Source organism: Mixophyes fleayi, chromosome 3, assembly GCF_038048845.1.
Source record: "Mixophyes fleayi isolate aMixFle1 chromosome 3, aMixFle1.hap1, whole genome shotgun sequence".
In the NCBI taxonomy this organism is placed as follows: Eukaryota; Metazoa; Chordata; class Amphibia; order Anura; family Limnodynastidae; genus Mixophyes; species Mixophyes fleayi.
In genome coordinates this window covers 116,489,745-116,503,703 of record NC_134404.1, presented here as the reverse complement: position 1 = coordinate 116,503,703, position 13,959 = coordinate 116,489,745, and the positions used below count along the sequence as shown (strand labels likewise).

The 13,959-nt window shown below is 40.7% G+C and overlaps 1 protein-coding gene across 1 annotated transcript in view; it reads left to right on the top strand.

Annotated features, from left to right (window-relative positions):
- The first annotated feature begins 675 nt into the window (after positions 1-675).
- Positions 676-13,959, top strand: part of KNG1 (kininogen 1) — a 63,282-nt gene continuing 49,998 nt past the window's right edge. The window contains exons 1-3 of the mRNA XM_075202209.1: positions 676-950; positions 3,625-3,738; positions 13,069-13,156. Coding sequence (XP_075058310.1) covers positions 741-950; positions 3,625-3,738; positions 13,069-13,156 — 412 coding nt within the window. The 5' untranslated portion in view covers positions 676-740. The remainder of the gene's footprint in view (positions 951-3,624; positions 3,739-13,068; positions 13,157-13,959) is intronic.

The following is a 13,959-nucleotide window of genomic DNA, read 5'->3' as shown; positions in this document are numbered from 1 at the left end:
ATTGGCGGGAATACCCGGATCTGTCTCGGATCCGGCTCGGATCGGCAAGGTTCGGGTGGGCTCGGATTTCAGATATCCGAGCCCGCTCATCCCTAGTTAAAACCACTTGAGTTTGTGAGGTTATTGGAGGTCCCCTAGGCTTCCCCAGTGTGTTAACATGCAGTAAATGCAAATCAATATAGTAGGCATGCTGTGTGATCTACCTGACAGGCCAGAACTATGTGTAAAAAAAAAATCTGCTTTTTTTTCACAGTTTGACATGTGGTCAGCCCTAAACTACAGATGCAGTCTTTAGCCTCAAAACTATAGGGTAATAAAACCTGTGGTTTGGACCTAAAAACCACATACAATCTGTGCTGGTTTGCAACATACAAAACCAACTCTTTTTAAATTTTTCCCCATTGAGAAGTTTTATAGCAAGTCATCAATAGCTGTAATGATAAAAACATGACTTAAAATGTAAGAGTAAATTATCACTACCTTTTTCATTTAAAAATATACTTTTCTGATATTTATGCAAAAGGTGGACAACATCCAGGAATCATGTGTTTAGACACGTACACATCTGTATCTGCAAAGGTTGCAGGCTGTTTTTCAAAGTACAAGTTGGGTAATATTTGTTATCAAAGTCTGATGACCTTTTCCTAAGAATTTTGTTTTTGTTTTTTTTACAAAATACATTCATTATTGCCTGGAAATCACATGCCCACAGTTTACTAAGCAGTTCTCTCTAGCCAGGGATGACATTGGTAGGAATGGGTCTCCTGCATATTCTAATCCTCTCTTCGTGCGCTCTATTAAGTTCTGCTAGTCAGGCTCCAACTGTCGACGCAGATTGTGATGATCTCAATATTTTTGAGGCAACAGATGAGGCACTTAGGTCCTACAACAATGCAAAAGCAGAAGGAAATCAATTTGTTCTCTACAGAATAACAGATGCCAAAATAAAGGTAGGTGTAAAGTAGGATTTCCATACTTTTTGGCTCCCCTTAATATTCCATGGCCCAAGCTCTTACCAAGACCAGTTTGTTTGTTTTTTGTAATTAGTAAAAGTTTTGTGCTATTAGGCCTGATTCATTAAGGAAAGTAAAGCAAAAAAAAAAGAGTAACTTTGCACCTTGGCAAACCATGTTGCATTGGAGGGAGGAGGTAAAATTAATGGCAGATTTATAGCTGGGGTAGGGCATGTCCTAGATCAACTTTAAATTTAAGTGTACAAATAAAGCTATCAAGTATTTGTGTGCTACATGAAAAAGCAGCCAGTGTTTCCTTATGTGCAAAATAATAAACTAATTTGAACCCCTTGCATTGTAATATGGAATATGTCCAGGAGAAAACATACTCAATTTTATTGGCTTACATTCCTTAATGAATCAGGCCCATTGTGTTTAGAAATATTTTTGTCATGTTGTTTTGTTGTAATAAGAAATTGAGAATTTCTAATGATATTCTATAGGAGATAAGTGCAAGCCTTAATAAATGGTTAATTCTAGACAAAATACTCATTGTAGTATGACCAGATCCAAGAGGTAATTTATCGACTGAACAAACAGTTTTCCTACAGCACATTTCATTGATGCACCTATACATCTGCCTTGCCCCCCATAAAAACACTCTGTGTCTACTTTGGTGACCTTGCAGGTCTGGCTGAAAATGTGCATGAGGAAAAGATTAAAAATGTCTCTTCATATCCAGCCTACAATCATTTACCAACCTCTTCATTAATTTCAACTTTTAAAATACTGCTCTTTCCAGCCTAATTAATGCTCTAAATCAGGGTTTCCCAAACCCAGTCCTCAGGGCTCCCCAACAGTGCAGGTTTTCCATATCTCCTTGCTGGAGCACAGGTGTATTTATTACTGACTGACACATTGTAACAGATCCACAGATGGTCTTAATTATGTCAGATGTGATCCAGAAAACCTGCACTGTTGGGGAGCCCTGATGACTGGGTTTGGGAAACCCTGCTCTAAATCATACTTGCCAACTCTCCCGGAAAGTCCCCGGGCTCCCGGGGGAGATGGCATTTCTCCCGCATCCCGGATTTCACCGAGAATCGCGTCATTTGACGCGATTCTCGGTGAATCACGCCATTTTGGAGGGCGGGAGGGGGCGGGACGAGGCCAATCGCGTCATTTTGGCCCCGCCCCCCGCGACGCAAATTACGTTTTTGCGGGGGGCCTCGTCTTGCCCCCTCCCTCCCTCCAGTCTCGCCCCCTCTCCGGGAGTTGGCAACTATGCTCTAAATGAATCATGATAGTGTAACTATCTTTACTAAATATGTCAGATTGTTGTGTCTTTTATTTATATTGAAAGAAATGCGCTTTCCAGTACACGTAGCAGGTGCAAAAGGCGCCTCATGGATAGTATAGGCCAAGAGCCGATCTCTGACCACACAAGTGTAAAAGAAAGACAAGGCCCTTTTGAAAGATAAAAAATGGTCTCTGCCCACCTCCCTCCCACTAAACAGTTAACATTTCCACAAATACACCACATCCACTCCACCCTTTGAAACTATCTAACATAAAAACATTTAAAATGTCCTGCATAACAAGATCTTATTACTGCATGGGGCTTAAGTGAGGTGGACAACTGTGCCTAGCCTGCATTTAATTAGAAATACTCCCAATCCACTCAGCTCCTCCCTAAAAACATGAAAAATGTTTCACGTCTCGCAGTAGCAACCATTTTGACACTCTAATTCAATGTGCTTCACATAAAACTGGGAACATTCGCTCAGAAATAGGCGTATAACGGGAGGAAATGTCAGTTTTGTTGCAGGCCTGCATTTTTTGAAGGATAAAAATGTTGACCTTGTATAACTAATGAGATGAAGAGATGTGGGTTGTTTCTGGGGAGTCTATAACATATGTCTTGTTAACTGCGCAATGTAATTGAAGGTAACTGTATAATCTATCATAGATATTTTACCACACAGTGGGAGATTTTTAAAGCTATACTCAGATGATCACCTTTATGTGTAAAATGCTGTACTGAAGATGGAAATCGGATTTCCTGTATTAAATTAGTAAGGTGCAATGTTCTGAAATCTGTTGGTCATTGTATAGAATGTATATTGGACTGCTGAGAGAACATAGTAATTAACAAATTTTAACAAAAATGTCCTTATGAACTCCAATTGTAGGCACAGTTGCCCAATGGATCTAATAAAAAATTACTGATTAATCTCACTATCCTGTGTACATGCCGTCACTCCACCCATACTTCTCCTACACCTACATCCTTGAGGGGAAAAAAAAAACATTTTGGCATTTTCAAGTCAACTCATATTTTGTAAACGGTAGAGTCCAGTACAGATATATTTGAGCATTGGCACATTTATGTCTTAAAGAGGCCCTGAAACATACCTACCAACTCTTCCGTTGAAAAAATTGTGTCCAATCAGATCATTTGCCCCAAACCCACAGATATAGGCGAAGTCAAGCTTCTTTTCCAGTAGAACATGCTCATTTGGTCTATTATAAATTGTCACTGTTGGCTGAGATGCCTAATAATGACCATAAACTGGATCAGCATCCTTATTTAAGGAGTATATTCTAAGGTTTAATATGATTTACTCATCTATCAATCAATGGGCTCCCTGTTTTTCTGTTTTCTAACCAGAATGAAGGAGATGGTCAGATGCATTATTTTGTTCAGCATGAAATACATGAAGGTTCCTGTGGAGTGAAGAGTGGTAAAACGTGGCAAGAATGTGACTTCCTGTCATCTAATGGAGTAAGATTTATTAAAGCAATGTTAATGCTTGTGGCACATAGGTACATTCTGAGCTAACAGGATATAATACACAAGTGATGTTAAGGTTGAAAAATGAAGGTCCTAGTTATCTAGTTCTATTCCATTTCAGTTCTCTCCAATTGCACAACATGATTTGTAATTGGCATAGTAATTAGGTTGGCCTAGGTGCACAACCCAACATTTATCTACATTATATTTCATATGCCCTTTCATGATCCAGATTACCATTCTTTCTAAATAAATTTGTAGCTTTGTTATTATAATGCTCTCCGTTAATAATTCTACATAGCTTAGAGACATCAGAAGTGGTCAAAGTGGAAATTTAGAAGTGACAGTATGGATGTGAATGGAATTTAATAATTTTATAATGAAGACAGTAGGAGAAATGGTGGTATTGCATACCACCGTATACCACTTCCACCCCTGGTCATCAGCATATAAGGACATCTTACATCATAGGCCCAGTACTGATCCATGTACATACTTATTCCCCAGACCTAGCGCTCTCATATAGTATAGTGATGGGGATAAGGGGAATAGACTCACAAAAGGCTGCAGCTTTTTGGTCCATGACTAGTGGTTATTCTTTGTCACTAGTGAATTCTGCATCTGCAATATATGTGTAACACCCTTTTAATAGGTATTATTGAGTGGTTAGTGCCTCCACCTGAATCTATACTACACTTAGGGTAAATACTTGAGACATAAGTACCAGCAGTGATTCAGGAAAACCCTCCATATAGTTCCCTGGTAATATTTAATGTGATAGATTCACTCAGACAACCAAAAATATGTTTTATATTATAATTTTGATTAAGGCAATGAAAAGTATTGATTATACAATAACAGCAGTGGTGAATATCATAGAGCACATCCCAGAAACGAATACATTCAATGTATACAGAATGCAACATATAATCTATATAATTTAACTAATCTTCTGGTTCATATCATATCACTCCCTAAATCACTACTTTATAACTAGTCAATACTATACCTACACATAAGAAATGTGATTGTTACGCTACTAATAATTGAAATCACTGGTCCTATAGTATAAATTATATATTCTTCAATATATTTACAGATTATATATATATATAGTGTCAACTTTTGTCTATTGCCATAACAAGCTAATAGTAAGACTGCGAATCCGCTTGTAGCACCCACCTTTGTAAGTTCCGGTAAAGCCCATGGACACAGTGATCAATTGTTAGAATCTACACCAAACAACCAAATTTGCACTAATACATCGCTGTAGTCTTGTTTTCCACAGGTCGAAGGCATGGAGCAAATCAATGTCTGTCACTTGTTTCAACATATCTGCCGTTTTCTTCTTTACAGCATCAACTGACTCAATATGTGTCTCTTTAAGCACTGATTTAACTTTTGGGAAAAGATAAAAATCGTAATCAGGCGAATATGGAGGATGTTCAAGTGTAGTAATGTGTTTGTCAGTCAAAAACTGCTTCACAGAAAGTGCTGTGTGAGCAGGCGCATTCTCCTGGTGAAGAAAGAATCAATTTTTCCACAGTTGCGGCCGTTTCTTTCTGACTCTCTCAGGTTTTGCAAAACTTCCTTATAATAATGCTGATTAACTGTTGTGCCTTCTGGAACCCATTCTTCCAAAATTACACCCTTGATATCGAAAAAAACGATGAGCATTCCTTTGAATTTTGACTTGCTTTGACAAGCTTTTTTCATTCTTGGTGATGACGGTGTTTTCCAGTGCATTGACTGTCTTTTAGTTTCAGGATCATATTGGAAGATCCAGGTCTCATCACAAGTGATTACTTTATGAAACAGGCTTGGATCTGTGTCAAGTTGCTGCAGAATGTCAACACAAATTTCCTCTCGACTTTCTTTTTGCTCTGGTGAGAGAACCCTTGGGACCATCTTTGCATAAACTTTCGTCATGTTAAAATCCTCATGAAAGATTTTCCATATGGTGTCTTTGTCAATGTTCACGGATTCAGCTATCATTCGAACACTGAGTCAGCGATCTTTTCGAACAATCTGAATGTGTTTTTTCTACATTTTCTTTAGTTCTGAAAGTGCAAGGTCGTCCAGGGCGTTCATCATCTTCGACATTCTCACGTCCCTCGCTAAATCTTTTGTGCCACTCAAACACACACGTACAAGACAGGCAGTCATTCCTATAAGCTGTAATAAGCATTTGAAAACAGTCTGTTGGTGTTTTGTACAATTTTACAAAAAAATTCAAATTGACACGTTGTTCAACTTTTAAACTTAGCATTTTTTCGTTACTCTACAAAAAACACAACCAAACTAAATGGCGACTCACAATCAACTAAATGTCATAGAGTGTTGCAGCTTGTCATGCAGGTTCGGACCGGTTCAAGATTCCTACGTATCTTGACAAAAGTATTTGGATGCAATATTGCATTCAAATACATATACTTTAATATGGAGTTGGTCCCCATTTTGCAGAGATTACAGCTTCCACTCTCCTTGGAAGGCTTTCCATAAGATGTTGGAGTGTTTCTGTGGGAATTTGTGCCCATTGATTCTGTAGAGCATTTATGAGGCACTGATGATGGACGAGAAGGCCTGGCTCTCAATCTCCGTTCCAATTCATCCTAAAGGTGTTTGATGGGGTTGAGGTTAGGGATCCATGCGGGCCAGTCAAGTTCTTCCACACCAAACTCATTAAACCATGTCTTTGTAGCCCTTGCTTTGTGCACTGGGGCGCAGTCGTGTTGGAATACAAAAGGGCAAACTGTTGGCACAAAGTTTAAAAGCATGGCATTGTTCAAAGTGACTTGATATGCTGAAGCATTAAGATTTCCCTTCACTGGAATAAGGGGCCTAGTCCAAACCCTGAAAAACAGCCCCATACCACTATCTCTCCTCCACCAAACTTCGCAGTTGGCATAATGTAGTCAGGCTGGTAACATTCTCCCGGCATCCATCAGACACATCCATCTGATTGCCAAACAGAGCAGCGTGATTCGTCACTCCACAGACCATGTTTCCACTGCTCCACAGTCGAGTGTCGGTGTGCTTTACCCCACTCCATCCGACGCTTGGCATTGGTCTTGATGATGTGAGGCTTACATGCAGCTGCTCACCCATAGAAACCCATTCCATTAAGCTCCCACCACACACTATTATGCTTACATTAATGCCAGTGGAAGTTTGGAACTCTTCAGATATTGAACCAGCTGAGCATTGGCGACTTTTACGGATTATATGCCTTAGCAGTCGTTGTCACCGCTCTGTGAGTTTACATTGTCTTCCGCTTCGTGGCTGAGTTGCTGTTGTTTCTAAATGCTTACACTTTCTAATAATATCACTTACAGTTGACCGTGGAATATCCAGCAGGGAAGAAATTTCACGAACCATCTTAATGCAAAGGTGACATCCTATCACAGTACCACGCTTGAAGTCAGAGCTCTTCAGAACGACCCGTTTTGTATCACAAATGTTTGCAAATTGAGACTGTATGACTAGGTGCTTGATTTCATACACCTCTGACAACGGGCCTGATTGAAACACCTCAATTCAATAATTAACAGGTGTGGCCAAATATTTTTGTCCATATATATAGTGTATTTATATATTTGTGCAAATATGTAGAAACAATATTGGCAGCACTCATTTTCACACTTCATTATCATCTCTTTTGAACGCCTGCCCCTAAGGATAAAACCTTATCCTTTATACCTGGTTGTTCATAAAAGTGTGATTGTGTGCCCTTTACTGACATGTTTTTGTTCTTTATTTCTCATGCCTTTCGAAAGCAGTAAAACATTAGAAAAGCCAGAATTTAAGTGGCCCTGGAAAATATTCTGAAACTGGCCTCATGTGGTAGGTGTTGGCAAATTATCAGCGGGCAGGCTCAGATCTACAGGAGGTGGGCCAGTGTAGGTGCCATCATGCTGTCATATGTGGGTGTCACTTCCATGCAAGGGGTGTAGCTATTATTTTATCCTCCAGTCACTTTACAAACACACTGGCAATGCTGTACAAAGCAGGGAGAGAGATATACCTCCCTGCAGTTAGGATAAAGTCCTGAGTGCTCTAGACAGTTCTGCAATCATCCAGAGAGTTGGCAGAAAGTCTTTATCCTACCTGCTCTTGCAGCTTTGACTACTTGTTGGTGTCTTAAGCTCAGTTAATGCTTGGTTGGATCCTGGAATGTTTGGAAAATAGGTCAATAATATTCACCTCCTGGAAAGCAAAGCATCTAATACAATAAAACACTCTAGGTCCCCACCAAACAGCTCCAGCATTAAATCAGTGACATTCACATTTAACAAATAACCCTATTTATCCTAATGACCCCCAGTATTACATTATTAGCACACCCATTACATCAATAAATACCCTCCCACACACACACAATACAGCAATCAGGAACACCGCTCACATTACGACAATCAGCTATACAGCAGACACATTACACCAATACTCCTGCCCTCCCCATTACAGCAATCAGCAACACTCCTCACATTACACCAATACCCCTGCCCTCCACATTACTGCAAACAGCAACACCCCTCACATTATAGCAATCAGCAATACAGCCAACACATTACACCAATACCCCTACCCTCCACATTACAACAATCAGCAACACCTCCAAATTACAGCAATCAGCAACACTCCACACATTACAGCAATCAGCTATAAAGTCCACACATTACATCAATGCCCCTGCACTCCACATTACAGCAATACCATTCCCAACATATAGTATTACCCCCCATATTACAGCATTCAGAAATACCACCACCCTTCCCCCAGCACTAAAGCAATTACCACCACCACCCCAAAACTACAATATACGAGTTGTAAGTAAATAAAAATAATCTAAAACTACTGCAAATGTAAGGGGGGTTCTACAGTATGGCAGTGTGATGCTGGTTCCACCTTCAAATGACACATGCATCCAGGGCTGGCACCAGAAATTGCGGGGCCCAGTACAAATGTAACAGGCAGGACCCGTCTCCTTCCTTCTCTCACCCCACCTTGATTTTTAAAATTATTTTCTACCCAACATTTGCCTTCCCCCCATTCTCGACAGTCACCCACTATCCCTGGTTCCATCTAACCCTTGCAGTAGTTTACTTACCTCTCTGCATCTCGTTGTCTTCTTTTGGCTATTGACAGACAGCGCTGTAACGTTCTTAATTCATTTCTGTCTGGGAGCTGGGCACCTGGGAGCTTGGACTGGAGCAAACAGCGGCAACTGTGGGGCCCCAACATCTTGGGAGCGGAGGCAGACATGCTCCCCTCCGCCGCATCCTTAATCACGCACAGCTGCTGCCTAGAAATGGCGCCTGCTACCTCCCTTAATTCACTGCGGAGGCCCCCGTCACCCGTAATAAATTTGTTTGGGCCCCACTCTGCTGTTGGGCCCCATACAGATGTACTCCCTGTACCCCCTGATGGCGGCCCTGCATACATCAATCGGACAGCAAAACTAATTCTGCCAGCAGGTTTTACCAGAATTGGGGAGACTTAATAGGAAGAACTGAACCAGTACGCAGCTGTCAGGAGTGGAGAAGTCAGAGACAGTGAGTGGAGAATGGAGTGTGCAGGTAGGAGAGTGAAGAGACAGTGAAACAGTGTCACACAGGGAGACACTGAAAGAGAGAGAGACAGCGAAGAGTCTAAGTACACTGGAACATACCCAATTTACAGAAGCCAGTATGAGGCTACGTTTTAGAACAGAGTTGCAAGTAGAAGCAACAAATACGAGGAGAGAGCTAGCAAGAAATTTTGCAGTGGAGAAACAGCAAATAAGTAAAGCTGGTTATACTCATGCATGTGGACTGAAATATTGGCCATATGGTAAGGTAATAGGAATAGAGGTGGATAGGTCTGAAGGACTACTTAATTAGTTCACAATTTCTTTTAAGTCATCTGATGATTATTGCCAACATTTGTGAAATTACAAGTGCCAGAACACTATTAAAAAGAAGTTTGTTGTCCACCTTTCTAAACTGACAACTATGTGGAGCAGCCATCTTGTGTTTCATGAGTATTCTAACTTGTTCAAAGTATAAGTCAATTTTTCTGTGATGAGTGAATTCGATCACTAGGGACAAAAAAGACTCCTGGGGGTAAATGTATCAATGTCCGGATTCTTCAACTCCAGCGAGATCGGCGTCTTCAGCGCTTAAATTTAAAGAGGCGCTGCCTTGTAAAGGGAAACTTCCCTTTACAAGGCATCGCCGCTTTAAATTTAAGCGCTGAAGACGCCGATCTCACCGGAGTTGAAGAATCCGGACATTGATACATTTACCCCCTGCTGTTATTCTAAACTTTACCAGTATTGATTTCACTGATACACTTATTGATCTGTTTGTGCAGTCTACTTACACGAAAACAGTTAAAGGTCAAAAGAGCTTCATCAAAGACCAAGATAAACTTCTACTATTTAACATGTTTAGGGTGATTGGGTTGTGGATTGTGGTATGTGTATTAGTTCAGTGAAACTGTCGACACCAAAATAGTGACAGTGTAAATGTTGGCATATTTTACTTGGACAACCACGGACCCTGGCATTCATTTTACTAGGTCTTTTGGACAACCATGGACCATTGGAATTAATACAGATGAAGAACCTGGTGGTTGGTGAGTATTACAGGGATTTTATTTTTTTTAAAGAATACATTTTTTTATTGATTTTTACAATTTTTCAAAAGGGGTACAGAAGAAAAAAAAGGGGAAGGGTGCATAAAGGGGATGGAACACAATGCTCCCGAAAGCATACAGAAAAAAACCAATGTATCTGACTATTACAGGGATTTTTTATTTATTTACAATAAAATTATATTTACAATAAGGAGTGTCTTTAATTTTAATTTTGTCTTGGTGCCTTACATGTCCCAGCAGGCCCTGGGTGCTAGGGCATGCTCGCAATTGTTGTTCCCCAAGTGCCAACAAGCCCTGTGTCAGGCACCATCCCCGCACTGTCCATACGTACCGGGGCCAAATTGCATCCCGTTGCCTAGCAATGGGACATACTTCCGCTTTTCGCTGCGAGCGCATGTGCAGTGGGTCCGCGTTCCATTGCTAGGCAACGGGACGCTTCTCTCCCCTGAATGTCAGCGGTCAGGTGCATCTGACCGCCAAAATCACTACTGTCCTATCAGGGGCCACATTAAGTTTCGTAAGGCACCTCCTTCCACTAGTCTGGTACCAGAGTATTAGTTTCACCAGCTCCAGTGTTCTGCCTCCTGTTCCCTTGTTCCTGTTATTTGCTGCATTGGTTCCTGGCTTCTTCCCAACCACTCTCTCGTTCTGCGATTTGGTTATGTTTGTTATCTGGATTCTGACCTCTAGCTCGCTTTTGACATACCCTCTGGATCACCCTTGTGTACCGCACTATCGTTTAGCATCTGACCCAGACTGCACGACCATTCCTGTTCTCTTCCGCTGCACTGATAAATAACTTGGAGAACTGCGACCTGCGAACCTCATGCAGCCAAGTTCATACCTTCTTGTGGGGGTCCCTGGGGAATAGCGGGGCTGCATTGGACTCAGCGCCTTCCTGTTTAGCTGCGCCAATATCAGTCAGTGGCAGCCACAAGAGTCATTATCGTGACAACATGGCAGCCATGAGTATGTTGGTGCTTGTACTATTACAAGGACCAGCATGTCCAAACTGTAAATGGCATCTTGGGCTTGCTGGAACCTGGTTGTCATTATTGCAGGGGGACCTGCTATAATGCCACAAGTCCTGGCAGGTAAAGCCTATTGCTGGTTCTAGTTAAATCGGGGGGGGGGGGGGGGGACCCACACTGTTTGTCCCCCGAGTGTGCTAGTAGCAGCCTAGTCTGGCAGCACTAGAGTTAATCTGTTTGGGAGGGGGCACGCTGTTTTTTTAAATGCATTTATTTATTTGCTGTATTGTGCCGGCGGATCCGCTGGCAGCACTAGCTTTAATGTGTTTGGGGAAGGGGGAGGAGGAAGGTTTGGGCTGAATGCTTGTGGGGCTTTTTTGTTAATATTAACTATTTTGTGGCGATTCCGCCGGCTATAGTGCCAGAGAGTAAGCCGGCTGGTGATGGCATTGCCCGTTGAATGTCGAGATTATGACTCTAAACATTACTACAATGTCATAATTTTAAACATGTCGACATTTACACTGTCACCATTTTGGTGTTAACAATATAAGTGTCGAGTCACCATTGCCAGAATGACTACATCCCATTCTAAATACTATTGTGGTCATAGAAAGTGGTAGGCACTTTTTGAAATAGAGTTGAGTTGAGAGGCAAAAAAAACCCAAACCTTAAGCGCCCTCATAACTGGAGGGGCTACCAGGAAAACTCCTATGGCCAATCCTCCCCTGAACATCAGATAAATTATGAGAATAATTATGAAAACAGTATGTGAAAATGTGGCCTACTTTGTGGTCAATTCAATTCTGAGCAATAAGTGGAACTTTTCATTCAAGTGAAAATAAGGATACAACCCGCATAAAAAAACAATGCAATTAGTTGATTTAAGCATTGACCGTTGAATGATGCTGATATGAATTGACCAGGACTTCACAAGTAGCCAGTGTGGAAAACTGCTTGTGATTGAGCAGCAAATAATTCTCTCAGTCACTTGGCCACTCGCAGCTAGCAGGTTTTATGTATTTTTTCCTTCTTTTTCCTAAGTTACCATAGATAAGACTTTCCAATTCAATTACATAGAAAAAAGAATTTCCAATTGGATTAGGTCAGCTCGGCAAACAAAGAAATACTTTATAAAGTGATGGACAAGAATTTGGGGAGTGTTTTGTTCAAGTAAACTTTATTATAGAATATATATGTGTTTTTTATTTATTTATACAATTTTGGTGTGATGGGCAGGCGTCTCAGAGACCCAGGACTGTTATACTGGGACCACTAATGTTGCAAAATAGGTAGTCTTGTGGGGAGGATGGTGGGCCACACCTTGGGGAAGAAAGGTGGGCCAATGGAATGTTAGCAAAATTGTGCTTGAGTCCCCACTGATCCTGAATCTTTTTATCACCCAAGGTGTGTCAAGCAGTTTCAGTCATAACAATTCTTAGCATGTGAACAAAAGAAATCTTCCTAATCTTGTGCAAGACCACCAAAATGTGAACATTTTAATACAGGCAGGACTAAAAATTCCTTGTGTTTTGCGCATTAAGCATTAACAAATGTGAAAATATGGAATCAAAGTGCCCACCCAATATATACTTTTATCATATTCACAGCAACACTCAAGTACTGTAGATGGGGATATGTCTGAAGTATAGGGGGTGGGTACACTAATAATGGAATAATGCATTTATTTTGTCTTTCTTCATCTGTGTAGGACCGGGCCAAGTGCTCAGCACATGTTGTAGTCAACAAAGAACTGAAGCTCAAGAGTGTTGTGACTCAGAACTGCAGCAGCACTAAAGGTAAATTAGTATTAAACTTACTTATCTAGAATGAAGTGGTAGATAGGACAGGCTTTCAGATTTAGCAAACGGTATGACATTGTGAATGAATTTACTTGGAGAAATTGTGTCCTTTCCAGAGTGATAGGGATTATGGGTTGACATGGGCAGAAACAAAATCAAAAGTAGGCTCTCACATCCTCCGTTATCTTTAATCCCAGCACCCCTACAGAGGCCCAATCTGATCCTCTCTTTTAACCTTATCTCATGTATGCCTGAAATACTTTCCCATGCTACTCCCCATATATATAGAATTCTGGAACCATGGCCTATTAGACTTTATTAACCTTTAACATCATTAAATGGTCCCTAAAGGCTAATTTTTTACAAATAATCTTTTACCTCTCCTCCATAAACAGTGGTTGAAATGGAAATTTATAAGTGGTGGTATGCAAAATGTAGGTAAATGGAATTTGATACTTTAACAATAAAGGTCGTAGGAGAAGCGATGGTATGCCATGCTATTTTATACCGGCCCATTTTGACCATTGTTTACACCCACTCATTCTGAGATTAGCAACTTCTGATTTCCCCACTAGTTACTATCCTTGTTCTTTCCACTGTACATCCAGTATCAAGTATTCCAACAGTTCTTAGGTTATACACATTTTTGTTTAAGGTTACCTTTACCTTCTGATTTAACATAATCTTATGTGGTCAATTTAATCACTTAATCCCTCTGTTTAAACGTTTGTGCTTTACAAGGATAATTATGATAATGGTGTTTGCCAAGATACAATGTAATTGTGAGCACTGAGCAGACA